This window comes from Scomber scombrus, chromosome 1, assembly GCF_963691925.1.
Source record: "Scomber scombrus chromosome 1, fScoSco1.1, whole genome shotgun sequence".
NCBI classification, from domain to species: Eukaryota; Metazoa; Chordata; class Actinopteri; order Scombriformes; family Scombridae; genus Scomber; species Scomber scombrus.
In genome coordinates this window covers 502,501-526,181 of record NC_084970.1, presented here as the reverse complement: position 1 = coordinate 526,181, position 23,681 = coordinate 502,501, and the positions used below count along the sequence as shown (strand labels likewise).

At 38.9% G+C, this 23,681-nt stretch overlaps 1 protein-coding gene and 1 pseudogene across 1 annotated transcript in view; one reads left to right on the top strand and one right to left on the bottom strand.

Annotated features, from left to right (window-relative positions):
- efl1 (elongation factor like GTPase 1) overlaps nt 1-23,681 on the top strand; it is a 119,746-nt gene that overhangs the window by 65,071 nt on the left and 30,994 nt on the right. Inside the window, exons 15-16 of the mRNA XM_062439672.1 lie at nt 15,286-15,417; nt 16,489-16,636. Coding sequence (XP_062295656.1) covers nt 15,286-15,417; nt 16,489-16,636 — 280 coding nt within the window. The remainder of the gene's footprint in view (nt 1-15,285; nt 15,418-16,488; nt 16,637-23,681) is intronic.
- LOC133985525 (U6 spliceosomal RNA) lies at nt 11,175-11,274 on the bottom strand (annotated as a pseudogene).

Sequence of the window (23,681 nt, the reverse complement as noted above, 5' to 3'; positions counted from 1 at the left end):
GAGCATCAAGATTGCTTTGGATCAGGAGGGACAAACCGTGGGCTAATGCTTTTTGGACACAGGCTAGGAACTGATTACTCCCAGTCGGGTCGCCGGGGTGAGGCTGTCTGAATTTGAAAGACCTGAAACACTCTATGACCCCAGGTACTATCACTGATGATGTGCCCAAGTGCAATAGATGTGATATACAACCGTGGTCTCACTTAAAATAGTCAAAGATCCATTGTAAATATGCCAATAAGAAGGCTAACTGCTAACATTAGCTAAATTGTTAAAATAGGTTGAATGGGCCAACATAATAAGAACTTCCAGAAAGTTGTTTTATTTGTCCAAAAATGAATAGAACAAAGTAGTCCAAAACAGTCCTGTCATGTTACTTACTTACTTACAACTTGACAACAAATATGTGACATAAAAATAGCTTCAAATACAAACACTCTAAACTGAAACACTGTAAGTCGTACATTACTGTACTACAGAACTGAGTTTCAACTTTGAATATCTTTGAATATAATATATACATGGCTAACACTCTGACTATAATAATGATTATAGTCATCTTTTAACCACTCGTGGTTAGCAGAAACAACTTGTGAGCATAACTCTGACATTGACATTTGAAGTCATGTTTCTGGCCTTTTGGTGATTGTTAGTCCAATAATCACTCTCTTTTAGCTCTGTTTTTACTAGGCTTTACACGATCAGGAGTTTTGGGGCCGATCACCGATTAGTGAGTTTAAATTCACTGATCACCGATCCAATCACGTGAGGGAGCAATATGTATATTTAAATAACTTGTTAATTTACTCTTTGCTTTAGCATCCGTTTCGGTGTTCGTTTTTCTTTGTCCACGCTCCGTTTCTTAAAAAACATTTTGCAGATGCTCCCCCACGAGGTACTTCAGTGTTGCACAGATTGCAAATAGCTTGTGTTTTGTCTCATTTACTTTAGAAGTTCCACACCACCGACATGTTTGTTTGAATCTGACAGCTAGTGTTGAGCCCTGTGTGACGATGTCACAGGACAATAAAGTTTTTTGAATCTTGAGTCATTAGCTGTCGGATTAAAAAAAAAATGTCGATGGTGTGGGACTTCTTCGGAGTAAATGAGACAGATAAAACACAAGCCATCTGCAATCTATGCAATGGGAGCATCTGCAAAAAGTTTCAACACGATAATGACGACATTGATCGGATCAGCGAATTAAGACATTACAGCCGATCTCACAAATTGCATAAAATGCAAAATATAGGCCGATCCGATATAGCCAATCAGATCGGTGGAAAGCCTAGTTTTTACTCTCTACCAACGCCTGAGGGAAATATCCGCCTGTTTAGCTGCTAAATACTTCACTATGTTCACCAATGTAGTCTACAGCTAACTGTGTCTACTCGCCACTTGGTGCTGAGTGTACAGGAAATGTACCAGCGGATTACCTACCTGAACCCGACATGCATTAATTAATTTTTTTTTTTTTTTAAAAGATACCCAACCCGAATAGACTTGACCATAACAAACCCCACCCAAAATGCAGTTGACCTGAAAAGATAGATGTCAGTTCAGGAACCACTCACTCTTTTTTACCCAAACTTAATTTATGACACACACATTTGTTTTGGGCTGACCTGTTGGTTTTATAGGGCGACATCTAGTGGCTGATTGCCATGTGTTGCATCTTTAAGCAAGTGCTGTAATTATTGGATTTTTAAAAACTGTTAATTTTTATGTTGCAACTTTAAAATGATTTGAAAAAAAAGGATTTAACACATTAGTATATGTCGTGATAAATGTAGTTGTCACATGATGTAAAATTTATTGTGATATCACTTTTAGTCATATCGCCTAGCACTAGTAATATAATAATGTGTGTTACTTGGCCAGTTGTGCAGCTCCTTCTGCCAATGCAGTCACAATATACTCACATGTATGCTCTTTCTCTCTCCCTCTCTCTCTCTCTCTCTCTCTCTCTCTCTCTCTCTCTCTCTCTCTCTCTCTCTCTCTCTCTCTCTCTCTCTCTCTCTCTCTCTCTCACACACACACACACGTACACACAATTGGCTCTCTGGAGCTGAAGTGGGACTTTCCAGTGCGAGGGAATTTCCATAGGATGTTAAAAGGGAGCAGATTTCCGAGGCTCTGGCCTTGTACTTAATAAAACACGATCCGCACAGAACATTTAACAATTTCCAACCCCGCATCGTATTTATTGCTTTACAATCTGCCAGTTTTCCACTGCTACAGCGATTCTCCAAATGTTTTTTTGTAAGGTGACAAAAAGTAGAACCTAATTCATGCCATACGTCTGGCTCGGTGATGCTTCCTGATAATGACAGGCAGACTTCCTCTATTACATCCATGTGTAAGGCAAAAAGTCAATCCCACTTCCTGCTCCATCCCAGTCCAAGCCTGAATATCTGAATATAGCACTTATGGAAATCAAATAAATTCAGGAGAAACAATGTAACAGGATACGCTTTAGAACTGTACTCCCTACCAGACGTCAGGCTGGGCTGTGGCTCTGTGGGGTACATAAACACTCCCCACCCAAAAAAACTAATGTTTTAATAATCAATCTGAGTTGCCACCAAGGATAATAGAGTACTTGTCACTCATTAGTACATAATAATTATCTCATCACATAAGGGTTCCCCACAGCCAATTACCTGTAGTCTCATTTAACAGTGAATTCTTTAAATATAGAAAACAAGCATTTTTTTACTGATTAATAATGATTTTTTTCTTCATTATCAAATAATCTGCAGATTACTTTCTTGATTAATCAATGTATTGTTTACCTGATAGAATGTCAAAAAAGTAAAACATTTCCTTCTTTCTTCTGACCATCAGTCCAAAACAACATGACTTCATTTACTATTATACTGTAAATGACAAAGTAAAACAATATGAACCTTTACAGGAACAATTAATTAATTCTCAAAATAGTTGGCAGTTTTATTTTAATTGACTAATCAATGAATGGACTAATCATTTAATCATTTGTTTGTAGTTTATTGCACTGGCCTCTCTCTAGCCCGTTGTCCACTCCATCATCACAGTACTGTTCTGGCTAGTTCCTAATACATGGGGCATTTGGTCCTGTGCTTTCATGTATTATATCTGGGTATGTAAAGTTGTCATATTAGACCTGAGCATCATATCTGTATGTCTTGCAATGTTACCATTAGTGCAGTCTCTCAGTAGAAATATTTTTAGCCACATTAGCAGTGTGGCTCTATGGATGGACAGGTTGCTCAATCAGTTTTTGATCCAGATCACAACATCTTAACAACTGTTGGACGAGTTGCCATGAATTTTTGATTCAGGCTTACCTGAGAAACAATCTTTTCCTCTGTTGTCACCATGAGGTTGACATTTTAGTTTTGTGCTTTCACCACTGTTAGATGGATTACTGAGAACTTGGGTACATTGGTACTTCGGTGATTCTCTGACTTTTCCTGTAGTGCCATCATGAGTCAAAAAGTGTCCATTACTTTGGTTTATGATTAAGTACCAGCAAAACTAATGATATTCCCATCACTCTCAATTGTACTTTGTGTTAAGTGCTAATTAGTAAATGGTAGCATGTTAACACTCTCCACTAAGCATTTAATTCAAAACACTGCTGTACTTAGCTTTACTAAGAAGCTATAGCCTCATGAAGCTTCTAGCATGTCTGTAGACTGTCACACTGTGTCTACACATGAACAACATATTTAGCAGAGCAGCAGCTAGTGCTCCATCAGTGTGTGTACACAGGCTGTGTTAAGGTAAAGTATTTTAGAAATGTTCAGAGCCCAATACACAATGACTGTAGTTACATGCAAAAACAGAGAAAAATACACTTTGGCGCTTCCAATACCAGACTGTGTGGGCTTTTTGTTGACCATTTATCATCTGTATCTGCCAAGCTTGTAATTTTCATCGTCATTTACAAGAAGGATCACATCAAGAGAGATCCTTGTTCCCATTAGGTGTATCAAATATATCTTCCTACTCATATCTAGCTCCTCCAGTCCACATGTCCATGTGTCCTTCGGCAAGATACTTAACCCCTAATTGCTCCCAATGGCTGCACCAATGGTGTATGAATGTGTGTGAATGTCAGTTATATAGGTTGGCACCCCGTGTGGTAGCTCCTGTCATCAGTGTATGAATGTGTGTGAATGGATGAATGTGATATCTAGTGTAAAAAGTGCTTTGAATGGTCAAAAGACTAGAAAAGTTCTGTATAGGTACCATTTACTCTGTACAGATTTGTAGCTTCTGTGCGATTCTGTATTTGCACCAATGTACAAAATGTTTCACTGAGAATAAATGATAATACAGCATAATATTGTTGCAGCCCTTACATTGAATACTGGGCATTGTAAGAAAGTTTGAAGTCATGATGGAGGACTGATCTTTTAAACCAGTGTTGCTTGGTAAATGTCAGTTTTGTTATTACTTTTTCTAGGAACTGCTTGTATAAGATTCCTATTTTGGTTCCACTTACAGAACACATCAATACAGATAAAGTTGATGACATATAGAATAACTTCCATCTAGTGACTGACTGCTTGTCTTTATTATTCGTCTGGAAAAAGATTGCAAATGAAAATAATAAAATGCTGTATATGACAAATAATGTAGTGTAACAAATGAGTGTGGTACTATGGATAATACATTTTTACTAATGAAATGACGCTACAGTGAAAACAACTGATAGTAGAAGAGTTTCTTGCACACTGTGTCCCTGTGTCTCTGTCTTTATACCTCCTCTCCATTTTCATTACCTTGCCTCTCCCTCATTCCTTTGAGTGTGTTGGGATCCAGTTTTAATGGAGGTTGAAGGGGGAGTGAGGGGGGAGATGAGGGGGGCATAAAGAGGATGGGGGGGGGGCGAATCTTTATATAACCAGAGTCACAGCCAACTGTACTTGTGGTTGGAGGAAATGTCTTCAGGCTTGAGTCATCCGCAGCTCTGCAGTTGGACATAACCAGGCTTGGTCCCTGGGGTGTTTGTGCATACAGTACGTGTGTGCATGTGTGTGTTTGTGTGCATTCAAGCAGTTCAGTCTTGCCTCAGGTTTACTCAATAGATACTTTTGTACCCATCAGGTTTATTCAAAAGTCTAATAAACTCTAGAATTTAATAATCCTAATTTGAAGCCTTTCAAAATAAGATTTATAGTATCAAAACATTTTAAATTCAGGTATTGGAAGTTTGGCAGTTTCTTCACACACAGTGACAGATTTCTTTGTTCAGTCTTCTATTAGTCCAGAACAGGATTATAAACTGAATCATTTTATCCATGATGCTTTTTTTCAGTAGCTATGTTCAGTTGGAAAGAGTTCTGTTTGTTTCTTTATTCTTTTACATTTCCTTTGGGCTTGAATTTCAAATTCCATTTTGTTTTCTAAACCTTTCAGTTACACAAGAGTTACTACTGTGAGCTTCCTGAACCTTTAGTGTGTCACAGTCCAGTCAGTGTTATGCAACGTTCTGCATCACAGCTTGTTAGTGGTCAGTCTTTGGCTGTAAACGTGGCCCGGTTCACTTCTGCTGTCCAAGTGGTTAAAAGAATGGAAGAGAATGAGCTTTATTGTCATTGTTCAAGACAACCAAATTATAACATAAAGGACATGCTGTGTGTTTGATGAGCGTGTAGAGTCGCTGTGACTGTGGAGTAGAAAGGAAAGTAGTCAGAAAGAAGCATGCTGTTGTATGTGACTGTTTTGTCTGCTTCATTATTCCTTCTGTAAAGACACATATTGTGTAGGTATCTGATGATAGTAAATAGAAATCTGGAAACACACTGCTGCCATTGCACAGCGCTTGGTTGTCATTATTATTATAAGCCTTTATTTCATTGACACCATGCTCACTTTTCCAAAACCAAATACAGAACAAACAGAAGATAGTAACTAAATGTACAGTCTTCAAATTAGTAACTAACAAGATTTACAGCAAACTTACACAGTGTTGGGGAGTAACTAGTTACATATAACAGCGTTATGCAATTTAATTACAAAATGAATGTAAGTGTAATCTGTTACATTTACTGAGAAAAAATGTGTCATTAAATTAGTTACTGATGAAAATATTGATTATAAAGGAGGTTACATCTGAAGTCACACCTTTAAGATTTTACTCTTTTTTAATATGTATCATGTTACTGAATACATATATTGCTGTTTTTAATTCTTTGAAATCAATATTTTTTATATTTAGTAAATTAATCATGACGTGGGCTGATTGGAGCACACAACTTTTGACTTTTTTCATCAAATATCTTTATTTTATATTCCAAAATCAACATGAACTAATGAATACATTTTACAATGAGAGATAAATCTTCTTTATAAGAAATGATCTCTCTTATAAATCATGTCAGTATCCATGAAAAACAGCTGAACTTTGGTGCTTAATGGGAACACTTACCCTAACAGATGGACATATTGGTTAGAAAATTAGAAAAGTCATCAAATGTAATTAGTTACATTACTATGATGAAGTCATTGAAAATAGTTACATTACTTATTACATTTTAAATAGAGTAACTAGTAATCTGTATACTATTACATTTCCAACCCTGACATACAAACAGACACATCATTCATAGAAAACACATCACTCACACTCTACCAAATCTGCCAAAGGACAGTTAAAATGAATGTAATGGATCTGCTCTTCTATTTTAGCAAGCTTTTGTAAATTGTTCCACTTGTGTGCAGCAAAATATTTAAAAGCCAATTTTCCAACCTCAGTTCTAACCTGATGTTTTTCAGGAAGCAAATAAAATCCTGGGATCTAGTATAGTGTGAAAGTAATCTATAATTGAGAAGACATCGGGAATATGTAGGAAGTTTGCCCAGTAGCGCTTTGTAAATAAATAGAATACTGTGTGTTCGTTTCTCACTGCCAATGATCGCCGCCCAACTTCCTCCTATAATATAATAGGATGTATTGTAAAACTGTCTTCAGTTATGAATCTAACAGCTGAATGATAAACTGAATCACAAGATTTAAGTATAGTGGAGGAAAGCACAGCTTATTAATATAGATGATAAACAGGAATTTATTGAATTATGACATTGTGAATCTCTTACCAAACTAAATTAGTCTCATTACATAATTCCATTTAAGTAAACAACCAATGACATTTTACTAGAAGTTTGACCAACCAATCAGTCTAAAGCAGAGAAAGCCCAGAATCTTAAAACATACAAAACTAAGCCTGTACAGGAAGTGAAATGTGATGTACTTATATATTAAAATGCAAATCATTATATTTATTATTTTCATGATAAACGTTATATTTTCTATTTTGTCACCCTGCCCTGTAGAATAAGAAGAGTGTCTGTTATACTTGATTCCTCCTCTGAGTAGCCCGTCTGCCCACTTCTAGTCACATAAATTAAAAGCGTGTGTGTTCTTCACTGCTTTTCATGGATCTGTTTCTCTGCTGCACTTTTATTCCCTTCCAGAACATTTCTGTACCTTATGTAAAGCGCTTTGAATTGCCTCTGTGTTTCCTTGCCTTGCAATTAAATGTTCATACACACATATTTTTTATCTTCCCCTCCAGTCATTTTTTAAAAAGTTTTTAGCCACATTAAAATACTCTGCTTTGAAGAATAGTTTGTGTCTGATGGTTTTCTACAAAAAAAAGTTATACATAAAATCCAGAAATTATGAATATGCAAATATTAGAAGAAATATTTTACAAGACTTTTAACTGCAGGACGCTAGATGTCTCCTACTTCTCTGAAAGGTTCATTCTCAGTGTTTTTGCACTGGAGGCAAGTTTCTAAGTAAGTGAGTTTCATACAGGACTCTGATTTAAGGTGAGCACTGAGAACATTTCCTCCTTTAGAAGATAAATGTGAAAACAGCCTTTGTGTGTCAAGCTCTGCACCTTCATCATTCTGCACAGTGGAGCTCAGACGTCCAAGTGAAGGAACAATAAGCACTAAACTCATTTGTGAGTGGAGGGAGTCTTCAACTTTTCTTGGATAATCAGTGTTTTCTTAGTGGGCATTCAGACCAAAATCATCCCTGTGTTAAGTCAGTGCAGGAGGCTGTTATCTGCCAGGAGTGTCCACTTCAATCAATCAATCACTCAAACTTTATTTATATTTCAGACAGGCTAGTGTAGTTCAAATGCAAAAATTGAGACCAATGCACACAAGAGAAAAAAAACAAAAGAAAGTTAGAGTAAACAATGTTAAAATAGATTTAAAAGACAAAATCAAAGTAAAATAAAAGATGACGTTTAATAAAAGCTGGACTAAAACTAGATTAAAAAGAGATTAAAAGACACAAGAAAAGACAAATATAATAAGATAAGAAGATCATAGAGTAATGTAAAAAAGTAGAAAAAGATAAAACATTTAAATCATCAAAATAAATACCATAAAATAGAATAAAATGACTATAAAATGATTCAGTTGTTAATGAAAATCCAGGCTGAATAGGTAGGGTTTGAGTTTCCTTTTAAATGTCCACACTTCATTATGTATTGGCCACTCATGTTGCATTGTGCCAAAAGTTAATCCAGCTTCACCTGTTTGCTGGACCTCACTGTGCTGCTGGACTGACCTCATTCAAACCAATGAGCAGGCTGCTTTTTTTTCACACAGAGCTAATTTCAGTATAAATGCAGCCTTGTTTCCAAACTGTTCATAAGTAAGCACCCAAATTCCAGTTAGTATTGTCAACATTTCTCATCACATTGTAAAAGGTATCCCAGTAATTAGATGAAGGTGGATGGCATAGAATAATCTTTATTTTTGGCACAGATGAATACTTTCCAGCACAGATAGACAGTTACCATATATAGATGATTTGCTGTATATAGGAAATTCATATTCCTTACATTAATGACAGATTGCTCAGAACACTACTTAACTCAAGAACAATGCAAATTCTTTAAGTTTTCACAAATAAGAACAATTATGTCTGTATTTTTGTTATTTTCCCTTTCATTTAGATTTTTCACAAAGAATTTGAGAGAAATAGGAAATAATTTACAAATAACATCCATTCTGTGAGACTGGTACATTTTGTTAGTTAAGATCTTGTCTTAACTTGTCAGTACAATGTTAAAAATTCTCTACATAATGGACAAAAAGTGTGACCTAATTTGTAATGTTCCTCTTTTTTCATTGCCAGTATTGAACCAGATTAATTTGATCTCCTCCCTGTATAGGTGTGGCCAGACATATTTGTGAAGATTTGGACCACACACACCTTCAGCCACGTGGTCCAAAAGTTCATGCTATTATAGAATTTTGGCTCCAAGCATGCTGTTGATGTTGATACAGAAAAACAGCATTGTATCTAACTTATGATTGACTGACATATTCCTTTAGTGCTGGAGTTATTGCGTGTCTGTCTGTGGCCACGCTTCTATCCAAGTCAGATTAAAGAGTGAGTGAGATCTAGCGAGAGTGTGTGAACGCTTGTTCTTCAATGAAACACTGAAAGGAAGCTTTGTTACGACCTGGTGAGAATCATCCAAGCTGCAACTTTGCCGCTGCACATTTCCCCTCCACATCACGTCTGTTGTGCGTTTGCAGCAGCGGTTGTGGGCTGGTTGGGGTCCTCCGAGTTCATTTTTCTCCTCTTCAATTTTATTGTTCTTTGTTGGATTAGAAAGCCTCTGGGGATCGAGTCACCTTAGAGTAATTACAGTGTCAAGTTACACAGGAGGCAGCCAACAATGTCCTGCATCTGCTCCAGCAGTCAACCAGCACTCAGACTGTGTGTGTGTGTGTGTGTGTGTGTGTGTGTGTGTGTGTGTGTGTGTGTGTGTGTGTGTGTGTGTGTGTGTGTGTGTGTGTGTGTGTGTGTGTGTGTGTGTGTGTGTGTGTGTGTGTGTGTGTGTGTGTGTAAGCTTTTTACACAACGACACATTTTTCTTGTTCCAGGCCCGGGGCGTCTGAGATAAAGTCTGTCTGTGAAACAAAGATGGAAATAAGTCGTGAGAATTGGGGGAAACCTTAAAGGATAGAATTCAGGGTTTGGGTGTTGAATATCTTTACTCATGTGTGTCTCGATTAACATTAAAAAAAAAAAAAATCACTTTAGAAAGAAGTTGGCTTAGTCAGAAAGTGAGTGAGAAAAAGGAATAAAGAGAGGGCTGTGAAGATAGAAGAGAAAGAAAGTCAGAATTACCATGAGTTAAAAGTTATTATACTTTAATTAGTCTGAGTCATTCATGAAATATCTAAAGCCAGTTATAACAAATCTGTTTGCTGTTACTTAGATGACTTTCATTTCTCTTATCCTTGTCTTGCTGTCTTCATACAAACCATATCTTCATAAAAGTGATTGTGACAAAAATGTTCCAAAGTCAGACATTGTTGTCAGTCTTCACATCTTTAAACTGGTAGATGAAGGTTCAGACTCAACCTACTGAAGCACAATGACATTGTGGGTTGTGAAAGGTGTCCATGTTGAACTTGAATGAGGAGAGTGGTCAGTCTCAGCAAGATTGATGTGCAGTAAGTGCTAAAAACTGTCCCAGGCTTCTCAGTTTTATGTTCTGCAGTTAATCAACGTTCATTCCATATAATGTCCAACGGAAAAAGTCAATTTCTTGGCTAATGTCTGCTTAGTTTGCAAGCTCTGGTTGATTTTTTGTTTTTTTCTGGCTAACTGGCTTGAAAATTACAGTAATTGTTTTTTCTTGTCTTTTTAAGCCGACAACAAAGTCTAATCTTCACTTTTAATGTTATCAAATGAAGAGAAATGTCCTCCCCTCATTCTGAACCAGTCTTAAAGTGATACTCCAGTACTTACTTGTTTTATGAATGAAAAAGGTCATAGGTTGAACCAATTGGACTATGTTTATTTGACCAATCAGTGACGGCCATCCCTGTAAACCCTACCCCCCAAAGTTCTTGTACTTATGGAAAGTACTGTACTAACCCCAGAACAGGGACTTTTTGGGGGACAGAAATTACTAAATTTAGACTCTGGTCCCTCTGGTGGACATGCACGTAGGAGAGTTGAGTTCCTCAAAAGGTTCTTAGTTTCTGTGGTCAAGATGTGGCCATAGTTCCTAGTTCCTGAAGTTCAAATGTTCAAATGTTGAGAAAAAGTTCCTTAGTTTGTCAAAAGGTTCTTGGTCCCCTGGGGAACTCCCTGCAATGGAAATTCTCTTTTTGTACCCAATGGAAAGCAGATGAAACTGTGGAAACACTTCACAGTCATGTGTCATCCTTGTGCCTGTGCTAATCTTTTCTTTATTGATTCTTATTTTTCATGTGTGCTGCATTAGTAAGCACAGCAGTCTTCAGGCACTGCTTCCCTTTTTAGTCCCTTGTGGGGACAATGACCCATTGACTGTGGTGCAGTCTGGAGGGAAGTAGGCATGGCAAGAGCACCAGATAGGACCTTTCTGTTGTTGACATCAATGTGTTTACAATTGCTGTCAACTGCCTGTGACTTATTACTACATGTTTATGAAAGTCACAAACTCGGTAAGGCCAGAGGGGGCGGTACCCAATTTGTCTTTCATGCCTGAGGCTTCATTTAGGCCCCAAACTTAAGCATCCCCTCCTCTTTCACATCACAGGTCAACTATGGACCTCTCAGACAAACTTTGAGCATCTGTCTGTGGGTCTTTAGGATAAGCAACACTGGAAAGTTCTTCGTGTCTAACCTCTTACGCCTCCTGAGGCTAATTTGACATATTAGACTCCATAAATAAAATAGTCAGGCTGAGGACTGAGGGGATGTCTAACTTTTGCTGTTGCTCTTCTCTGAAAGCCAGTTCTTGCCAAACCAGATGGTCCAGCAAGCTGGAGTTTTACTTGTGGCCCTTTTTTGGGTAAAAGTATTGTTTGGGGTCAGACTGAGCCGATAACTGGCTTGTCTAGACTCTTGAGAATGTCACATTTGGTATATCTGACAAATTAGTTACATGTAGCCAGCAAGAACTTTGGTCACAAGCAGGAAGTTTTGATATTCATGCTCTAGCTGTTCTGCTTAGCACTGTCAGGGAGTCTTGGCTTGTCTTTCGTGCTGCTGCCTCTACACCTTTTGGATGAGGTGTGGCCTCCCTGCTATTGACACTCACAGTTTAATGGATTTGTTTATGAAATGCAACGAAAAGCACCAGAAATGTCATCCTTTCACTAGGGTCGTGAATGTGCCATTTGAACAAGCACATCAGTCTTCAGGCACTGCTTCTATTTTAGTCCTCTGTGGGCAGAATGACACGTTGACCATGGTGCAGTTTGGAGGGCAGTAGACAGTAGCCTTAAAAAAAACTCATAGCATGTGTCTGGGGACCTAGCTCTTGTTCTTCTTGCCAAATCTATGATCCTGTACAGTTGGGGCACACCTGCTTTTTTACCAAATGTCAAATTGGCCAGTTGTACTCTGTCACTTTTTTAAAGGCGTAGTTTGGGATTGTGTTTATACAACAACTGAGTGGATTATTGATAATTGTCTTGTTGGGTATATCTGACTCATTGTGTCTATAAGCACCAACAACTATCTTAGCTTATGAGTTTTGATTATATTTCCTTAATCACAAGTTAACTCCTAATATACTATTGTTATACTATACTATTGTGTATTCCATCTGTCAGTGAATTGTCAAACCCCAACAGTGTCTGCATATTTATATGAATATTAACTACAATGCCTTGCCTTCCTCTTTCACTCTCCACACCTCTCTCTCTCTTTATGAAGCACGCCTCATTATTCATTGTTGTCGAGCCCTGACTCGTCCACACAACAAAGCAGAGAAGCATTTGAGCTCCTTTAATGAATTGTAGAGCACAAAGAGGTGTGCAACAGTGTCAGCCTCCCACACTGATTATGTCATTTGATCTGTAGAGTGACATAAACTTCATTATTACTGGTGTCTGAAGGATCTGCATTCCCTGCCTTTCCATTCTGACCTTGTGTACGCAACCAACGGCTCCACTGATTACTTTAAATCAGTGCTCTTTAAAATCAGTAGAAAAGTCTGATATTTAACAGTGCTGAATGTATGGCAGTGCTAGTCTGTGAGCTGTGTACACATACAGTCAGTATTATGGGATGCTTCTGATACCCTCTCATATGTACTTGTCTATCTATAGAACATTAACCTTGATATATCACTATGAAACCTGTAAAGGTTGGAAATACACTCTACAGCAAAGTGTGCATGATCAGATGGATGAAGGAACACACTTCATGTGTGTACACAGTAGGGGTGCAAATTGCAGGGAATGCTTAATCCATCATTTGACATGCTAACAATCAATTTGAGCAATAAATTAAAGAGGGTGTCTTCAGTTTTACACATGAAGGCCTGTTTTTGTCATTAAGAGGAAGCAGCCTGTGAAAACCGTACGATGTCTCGTGTGGCTCTGTTTGGAGCTTTCTCAGATCTGAGCTAATAATCCTGGTGATTTCATCAGGCTGGGCACATGGACTGTGAAAGATACAGGCATTTACCAGACAGTGAGAGACTGATGAAAGACATGATTGAGGTGCAGTATGGAAACTGAAGGATTGAGTGTTTTTGGAGTTTGACTCAAACTGAGGACTAAAAATCCATTTTTAAACAAACATTGCTTAACTTCCAATAATCATTAATCAACAAGTAGCTGAACCAGTACAAAATATTAAATATCCCCTTCAGGGGTTTTCTAGAAAATAAAGAGTAATCCCAAATAATGGAAGCACCTGGGGATGATCTATAAGTAGCCCTCTGCAGTTCACCTGGACAACACGTTATTTGGTGTAAAATGATCTGATACTATTTCAACTTAATGTTGTCCTTAACCAACATCATTCTGCACAACTTTCAGGCTTTATTGGATACATAAATTAGATGAGACTGAACGTGCTAAACAGATCAGCACATATAGGAAGTTTAACCCTGTTTTTCTTTCAGCAACATCAGGTCAATGAAAGGTCTTCTAGTCAGTCTGATTATACTCTTAATTGGGATGGATTTTCCTGTTTGAATGGCAGAAATAAAACAGGTACTTTGTGTACTTTTGTGTACAGAGCTGTGAAAAGAACAGTGGAAACATAGTGATACCTGTAAATATACAAACCTAGCACTCTGCCTACAGTGTTAAGATTTATCTGGAGATGTGAGAGGGGCTTATCTGGATAGTGTGAAAGGCTGGAGAGGAATCTGTGAACAGGAGCCTTCCTCCCTCACTTGTCGACAGCTCTCAGGAAATCTCAGGAAGTTCTCATAAAGCGCTGCCTGTATCTTTACATTCTGTTATTTCATTCGACTTTTGGAATGTCACAGAACACCCACAGTGAGTTGCTAAAAGTCAGCGTGACTTTTACTTTTATTTGCACCATATGACGAAATTGAACCAAACAATTAACATGGAATTAAGCTAAATATCAACACCATTATCATTGAATTTGATCACAGATTGAGATTTAGTGAAAGCACCAACGTCAGCGTGAAAAAGGCTCAGCAGCATCTACTGCCTTCATCAATCTAAACTCCTGCTTGAGTAGACCAGAGAATATGGACGTTTTACACCACTTAAAATAAGAATATATTAAGTTTTTCATTTTAAAAGAACCGATAGCAGGTCATTGTTATTGACCTCAATTCTGAAATGATTGGCAAAACATAGAAATCTACACAACTTAGTACTCAGCAAGCCTTCAAAAAGGAAGATTATTAATGACACTGCACATGTCCTTTATGAGTACTTCAAGTGAATGCCAACAGGCATGCATTATACAGAGTCTGCATGTAAAACAAGGACAGCCTTTATTACACAAGCCAGTAGACCTTGTGTAAAGATTGATAAATGCACTTCCACTTTTTGACATAATGTCCCTTTGCAGTATTGGATATTAGACTGCCCAGTGCCTTTAACCCGTGTGTATTTTAACCTTGTTCTTTCATCGACATGTTTTGTGTATTGATGTGTAAGAAAGAACTATTTGAACTTTCTTACCTTAAATGACCCCGTAAATGAATTAAATATTATATTTCTAACAAACACAACTTCTCTACAGTATGTACCAGCGTAGTGTGCCTCATCTGGCTTTCAGAATAGTATGACCTCGCCTAGTCTTAAATTCTATGATATGCCTCATGCGTTGAGCAAGAACATTACCTTAGACTGAAATGAGTTGTACAGTTGCTGCAAAGTGGATATCTGCAGGGTCTTGCTGCAAACAGCCCATTCCATCTCATCTAGAAATGGTCAATAGACAACAAAATAGATATATAGACTCTTCATTCCTCATCAGCACTAGTCGGACCCTAACCCTATGCTAATGTTTATTACTGTCCCATCCTCTTCCAGGTATCGGTGGTCTGGGGGAGTGCGTGTTGAAGTCAGCCACTTTGTCCACCTCTCCCGCCTGTCCACCCTTCACCCCACTCAACTTTGAGGCTACGCCCATCGTTCGGGTTGCTGTTGAGCCCAAACACCCAAGTAAGTTTTTGGAAGTGTACATACAGAACTTTTAAATTATTTGATCATCTATATAACGTATATCATATGTGCACATGGGAGCCTGGTTATTGTTTTGAGACAATAACCAGGCTCCGTGGTAAAAAATAGTGAACCTATCTTTTAAATGTTAATAAACCCATACCATCTGCCTCTGTTCCCACTGTGCTACTCTCCACCTCCCAGACAACAATATGATTTTGTTTGTCTTTCCATTTTTTCAGCTACTGTAGTCATGTCTCACTGTGGTTGGTACAGCTTTGTTGGAACTATAAAACCAGAGATGTGATTTGCTTAGTGTATTTATTAATCACCACATCCTTCCTTTTTTTTTCGCTTTTCACTGCTGTACCTACTGGACTGTGCAAAAGTTTTAGGCACTTTAGATGTTTAGATTCTTTTTCATTATGCTATACAATCAGGGAGGCATCTGATTGGTCCCAAATGTTTTCTGCAGCATGAAAACGTGCCCAAAAATACAGTCAGAGTCATAAAGAACTATGTTCAGTGACAACAAGAAAAAGGTGTCCTGCAACAGATGGTTTGGCCTCAACCGACCGAGGAACGACCGATCTGCCGAGTACTTGAAAAACAGTGTGCAGGTGTACCAAGAATAACTGCTGCCGTTTTAAAGACAGAGCTGCTCACATGATGAAGTTAATTGATAAGTATAAACAATTCATAGTAATATTTTTGTAAGCATCCTCTCTTTACTTTTAGTGCCTAAAACCTTTTGCACAGTCCTGTACTGTATATGAACCAAAACAGCAGGTGTAGACCCCCACACAGTCGTTGCACTTGAGCAGTTCAAATATGGCATTATGTCTTGTTGGATTTAATTTGCTGTCATTCAAAAGTAAAATAATGAAAAGACTTTAATCATTAGGACCAGTCAGATCAGTCTAATTTAATGGCAGCTCCTGCAAACAGCTACCATCAACATACTATAGGTACACTGGTACAATTTGTCTTCACAATGAAGATGTTATTGCCAATAAACTGCTATTACAGACAAATTAACAAACTGCTTTCCTCTCTGTGTTTATGTGTTAGGTGAAATGCCAAAGCTGGTACGTGGGATGCGTTTATTGAACCAGGCAGATCCCTGTGCTGAGGTCATGATCCAAGAAACAGGAGAACATGTTCTGGTCACTGCTGGAGAGGTTCATCTCCAACGCTGCCTGGACGACCTCAGAGAACGGTGAGTCTATCATGTGTATCATGTCTCCAGACATGTCCAGATAGAAGTCTTGTCCAGTTTATTTTTTACAAAAACTCTCACTCAGTGCATCTTAAACATTAATATTGATAACTCCTTATGTGGTCCCTTCTTTCCCTGCATTTCATTATTATGCTTCTCTATAAGTGGCTTTTTCTCTCTAAGTCAAATTGATTCTCTCTCTGTATTCATCTCTTTTCCTGTGTAGTGACTGTGTACGTGTCTGTGGCTGAGCTGTGCATGTTGAATACAATGTGTGTTCACATGTTGAGTGACTCAGATCTGAGAGGCAGACAGAGAATCTCATTTGTTTCCAATTTCAGCACCATCATAATCTGGCTATCATTACATATTGACTGCTGCCTCTCACTGTCTGGACTCTGCCGGCCTCCTCAGAATAACAACACAGGCTCGCTCACAGGCAGATAGTTTATTAAGGAATTTTTACAAGGGAAATTTTGGCTGCGTCTTAGTGTGACTACTGTGTTCTCATATGACCATACAAATTCAGCTCAGTGAACAGTGAAGAATAGTGAATTTTAAAAAAGGCCTTTTTGATTCCACTTATCGATTCTCGAAAATTACTTTGTCCAATGTTTGAGCCATTGTGCTTCTGTTTATTTCTCTACTTATACATGTTCCATTTAAAGCCCAACCGATTTATCGGTCAAATGATTAAATTGGTATATTGATATTGACCTGTCACAGATATATCGGTATCAGAAAATATGTTGTATATGTCACAAGTGCTTGATAAATACATTTGAGGGATCATTGCTCAATCAATGTGTGTTTATGTATATGTTCTTTATATATAAAATCATTAGCCAGTATATCGATATCAGTTTGGCATCGGCCCCTAAAATCCAGTATTGGTCAGACCCTAGTTATGATATGGTAGACTAACAAAGGTAATACTTTTACAGAAGTATGTACTCACTATTGCAAAATAATGTTGTTGGAAAGAGGAAACCTACCTAAAATGAAAGTAAATAGTAAGGGTGTAAGGATACAGTCAGCTCACAATGATGTTAGATTACTAAAACAAAGCTTGTGTTTTGAGACAATAAACCAACATAAGGAGAATCCTTAATAAGTCCAATGTTTTACAGGTTTTGTATCCCCAATTATTTCATGGCTGGGCAAAGTGACTTCCTGGAGTCACAGTCCAACACATGACCGCCACACAAGAGATTCAACAAACAAGATTTCCTATATGTCACATTAACTGTATTAGGAACCAACTGTGTCCAATGGTGTGTTTGTGCGTGTGTGTGTGTCTTTGCTTGTGTTCAGTTCAGCCTCTGACTGAAACTCACCAGGACCTCCGCTACTTTGTATAAATTCCATTCAGTGTCTCTTCTTTTCCCATCTCATACATCCATCAAGTACATTCAAGTACATTTTCCCTCCTGTCAACAGTCAACATAGATAGATGGATGGTTGGATGTTAAATTACATTATAACATCCGACAGTGGAGATTGGCAGCTCTGTGGCTCCCTGCTGCAGATAGAAGCAAGAGTGAAGATAAATCCACTTTTAAATCCCAAAAGTTGACAAAATAAATTCTGAGCTCTCATCCCACCAGTAAACAGCTTCCGATCAGAGCAGGATCCAGTGCGATTCCAGATGTTGTCCCACCAGTAGCTGCGGCTCTGCTGCCGACTCCCCTCCAGAGCTCCCCAGCATTAGGCATCTGTCTGTCGGCGAGCAACGGCTGCAAAGCCCTGCAATATATACTCAAGTTGAATATTTTCAACTTCTGCAAATACACAAATTGGCATTCATGTTGTGTAATTTGTTTCGCCTGGCATTGACTTTGTATGTAATGGTACCATGCTAAAACTTTGCAATGCGTTTGGTTTGAACACACTATAAGAATACACTGGCTTGTGCATCCCCTGTGGCTAGGTTAAAAAAACATAACAGACAACAATTATTAATGAAAGCAGACTATTTTGTCTTAACCCTTATATATTCTGACCCTTCAATGAATGGAGCGGACCACTTTAGGAAAAGTCATAAAATTTCATGCTTAAAGAAAGTCATTTAGGATGTTTTCATTGCTTTATTCAATTCAATTCAATCTTTATTTCAGACTCAGATTGTTCCATAAAAACACATACTACAAGAAACAGTAACACAAATCAGACAACAGAAACTTGAAAGCGTTTTATAAGTACAGTCCATTTACCATTTACCATCATTTATCATTTTTGTATCAATGAGGATTTGCTATATTACTGATCATTTTACTTGGAGGAGTGTAGTTCCTGTGTTATTCGTCTGCCCAGCCCTGCAGATAGGCAGATTTTCAGGCAGGTAGAATGTGAGACCAAATAGTAACGACACAGCCTTATTTTTCCTTTCAGTTTCAGATGCCTGAATTAATCACCAAGATACAACTTTAATAATTTCATCAATGTACAACCAGGACTACATGTGTATGTCATGCATAGGGGTCAGGGCCAGCATATGCAAAGATTAGAGACAAAGCATTACCTCTTCTTCCATGACTCAGTTCTCCCCTGACATTAAGACAGGTTGCTGGTTGCAGTGGTGGGTGGAAACAGACGGGGTTAACTCCCCATAGAGATCGATGACATCCTCTGCCCTTCAGCCTGACCCTCCTCCAAACCTCCGCTGCATATTTTAGCATTGTAAAACCCAGTTTATCGACTAAAGGAGAACGCATCTGTCATGTATGTAATTTATCAAAGTACTATGGCACGTCGTTTATGTAATGAGCATGACTCTCTTTAATGACTTTGAAGTTAAGGTTAACAGATTTTGTAAATGGTATCCAGTATCTCCTAGATTGCCTGTACTTTGTATTGTCAGCTTCTCTATGTCTCATACAATGTCTGACAGCATGTTGCTAGCTTTAGCTGGATGTTGGCATAGTGGAAAACATGTATTCATCATTTTATTGATAGCATCTATATATTTATGAAGACAGTTGCTTTGGAAAGCCATGCGTCGGGGTTCATTCATCTCAGCTGTTGCCATCTCAGCGGGGAAAGAGAAATCAATCAATTTATTCCAAAGTTAGAGCAGCGACTCTCTAGGCACTGCTGCTGAAATGATGATAACACATTATATTAGACAGTTAGCGGCAAGTATTTCAGTGTGTGTGTGTGTGTGTGTGTGTGTGTGTGTGTGTGTGTGTGTGTGTGTGTGTGTGTGTGTGTGTGTGTGTGTGTGTGTGTGTGTGTGTGTGTGTGTGTGTGTGTGTGTGTGTGTGTGTGTGTGTGTGTGTGTGTGTGTGTGTGTGTGTGTGTGTGTGTGTGTGTGACCTGCCCTGACTTGTATCAGTGACTCAAGCTGTTGCTGTAGAAAGATATTTGATGAATATATGGAATAGACTACACAGGTAAAATCAAGTGGAAGCGTTGATCCCTTATTGGCTCTGCCATGAGCCTGTAAGTAATGGTAGTGAAAATACAGCCAAAGGGTCCAAATACAATTACAATACAATGTACTCTAATTGCAGGTCATTTAGATGATTGTTATTATGATGAAATGTGTTTTAGATAACTGAGATACCCTTTAAAATACAGATGACCTGCCACACATTACCAGTATTGGCTATGATAACCTCTCAGACATTCCTTTCACCTTACATTATTATGTGGCCTAAATATTTGGCTTGAAACCATATTGACCAAAAACATAGAAAATCCAATTGTAAATGCTATAAGGACACATAGATGATTCAGCAGCTCTGTATGAGCAGAGGCAAAATGACGCATTGAATAAGGATTCCATGGAGCAAGGATCTCTCTGTATTTGGCTCCTTTTATTGTTCCATCAATCCTGGCCAGTGTCCCAGTCACTGCCACTACCATGCTTCATCATAAGGATGTTATTACTACAGTGATGAGTGCTGCCTTGTTTTCACCCGACACAGCACTTGGCATTCAGACCAGAGAGCAGAATTTTTGTCTCATCACCTCAGAGACTCTTTTTCCTCTTGCTCTTAGAGGGTTTTCAGAGTTGTTTGGCAAACTGCAGGTGGCCTGTAACATGGCTGTTACTCAAGGGTGACTTCCAACAAGTCACTGTATCTCACACAACTGATTGCTGAGAGCTTCAGAGATGGATTACCTTCTGGTAGATTCCCCCAAACCCTTCAGAGGAACTTTCATTCTGTTAGAGTTCTCATTGGCTTTTTGGTCTGTACTGATAATGGCCCAATCTTTAATTTGTGCCATTTGCCATTTCTGGCATTAAGCTCTTTATTCATGTGGCGATTACATCATATCTAGGTGGACACATGGATTGGTGCCCAGTACACCTTCTGGATGTACTGAGATGCATCATCAGCACACAACACACCTGGGGTCCTCAGGTCTTTCAACATCATGCACCTTCACCAAGGCGACTCATTCAGGGCTCATCATGCTCCAGCTTACACCCAAGCAGCAGCCTCTTGATCCATAGCTACTTAGTGGCTTTCTCTGGGGCTTCTGTCACAGATTTGGTCTGGAAGCCTCAACTGCTTGCCAAGTCTACTTTGAGCTGCCAGTCACAAGCTGTGGGAAGGAGGCCAAGCCTAGTTATTGGCTGAGGGTGGGGTGTCTCCCCAGCTTTGACGAAGGAGATGGCCTTCTTTAGGAGGTGTTGTTGTTTGCTGGTGTTAATAGCAGTCGTAGTTCTTTTGGCAATTGCATTAAGCACGTGGTCATAGTGCCAGCAGTAGTGGCCTTCTCAAGGGCCTTTGGGCAGCTGCTGAGAAGATGTGTCATTGACCCTCTCCCAGAACAAAGAGGGCTGATTGGTGCCTCATTCTGTCCTCAGATGTAAAGATTTGCAGGGCTTGGTAGGGCATTGTAGACGGCATTTGAAAGGAACATTATCCAATGGGGGTCTACTAGTGAAATGTTATCCCAGGTTACCCTGAAATGGAGTGCACTTTCCCACCTTGGTCATGCTCACTGCTGCTCTAGCCCCTCTATCCGGTGTGCTTTTTCTTCCTTCACGCCTGCTGAGGTAAAGTTGTCTCTACTTGCCCTGGGCGTTGGGTCTTAGGGAAGAGGCCAAGACTGGCTCATCCTGTTGTCACAGTCCCCTTAGGTCAGCTCTCTGTGTCCTGCCTGTTCATACCTCTAGAGCTGGTGGAGCTGGAATATGTTACTGCTTTCCCTACAGTGTTATGGTGCTTAAGCTGCAGGGTAGACCAAGCCACCTGGGAACAAAGCTCCTGATCCTCCTGACCATTGGCTTAATTGTTGTGATGTGCACGGAATAGCAACAGCAGAGGCCACAGGATGGCATGTTAGTAGATCCAGACCTTGATTGGAGTGCAGTAACCAACTCTTTTTTTCTTTTTTTTTTACTAACGTTGAGGGTCATGTCAGGGGACCTATTATGTGTTTCATGTAATATGTATTACAATGTTGGATGTTCGTATTAAACATAGTAAAAGTGTCAAAATAATGAGGTAAACTTATGTAGAAGTAATACCTGTGAGCAGAAAGCATCGGCATGCTGAGCCATGACTGGAGTTTAGCTGGCACGCTGTGAGTGTTTTTCCATTACACAATAGTGCAAAGTAAAATAAGTAGTTTAGCTTTTGGAGGTGTGCTGGTCGTCTGCAGCTTTTCATCTAAAGTCATCATCACTGTGACTTTTTCTGCCTACGCCTTCCTGCATTATTTCCAACTGATCCGCACGACAAAAAGCTCCAAATATCTCCATATATTATATGTTAACCAGTTTTTAGAAATTTCAACTGGAACGCCCCCTGAAGTCGAATCTCCGACTCGGAAAGTCAGACGTACCCCACCAGCCCCGACTTCAAAATCCAAGATAGCTGCCCCGTGCACCAACAGTGTGAAAGTTGTAGTAATATCCTGTTTTGTCTTATTTGTGTCTCATTAAATCAGTCGTACACACAGCGTTGTCCAACTTCTATCTGTGGACGTGTTGCTGCTGTATTTCTATGAACATAATACAGTGGAATGTGTTTTTATCAACTGGTATTGCTATCAGTGGCTAATTGGGCTAAAACTGTATTTCTGACTTGTAAACTGGAACAACACAAACTCTGGTATGACGTCATTCCCAACTCCGAGTTCCAACTCCTGAGGTAAAAGGAACGCAGCATAAGACTGCCTTTTAAGAGACAGAGGCTGAACTGAGGGGCTACATAAAGGGCCAGTTAAAGATAAGTAAGGAGTTCAAGTTATTTTGAACTGTGGACCATGCAAAGCTATTCTAGTGGAGTCCAAACATAAGATATAGAGCCAGACATTAGCATAATAGGTCGCCTTTATCCATGACACATATCAAAAGTTACAAGATTTATTTCTCAAGCTGGTTCATACATACATCTCAACCAGGTTAGATTACTGCAACACTCTCTTTGCTTGTTTAGCTTCACCCAAATAAACACTAGGTAAGCTCCAGCTCCCTCATTAGCTCACTTCATTAGTTCCTAGTGCAATACAGAATCAACCTCAAAATTCTACTTGTAGCACTTAATTGTGTGGTTCCCCACTATATTTCTATATTTTCTTTTTTACTGATTACAGTCCAGTCAGAGCTGTCAGGTCACCAGGTGGTGCCTTTTCTAACTGGACTAATCACCAGAGATCTGTTCAGACTGTGTCCACATTCATAACCTTGTTTTCTCAAGCGGACTAATTATTATATATGCATGTCTGTGGAATAGTTGTGTGGTTTGACAGGTTCTTTAGGTGAGTGGGTGGATGGAAGTTGTTTCATCTATCATCAGGAGGTTGCTAAAACAAGTTTGTCTTGAATGCTGTGTGGTACAAATTGAGTGTTTTGTCTCTCCTTTTTCAAACACACACACACACACACACACACACACACACACACACACACACACACACACACACACACACACACACACACACACATACATACACACACATACATAACTCAAGACCACTGACACAGCACTTTTCTCCTGCTGGATGGTGTTCTTTTTACACTTAGTAATTACTGAAGTCATGTATCTGTGAGCGGTTTGGCATCAAGCTTGAAGACAAGACATAC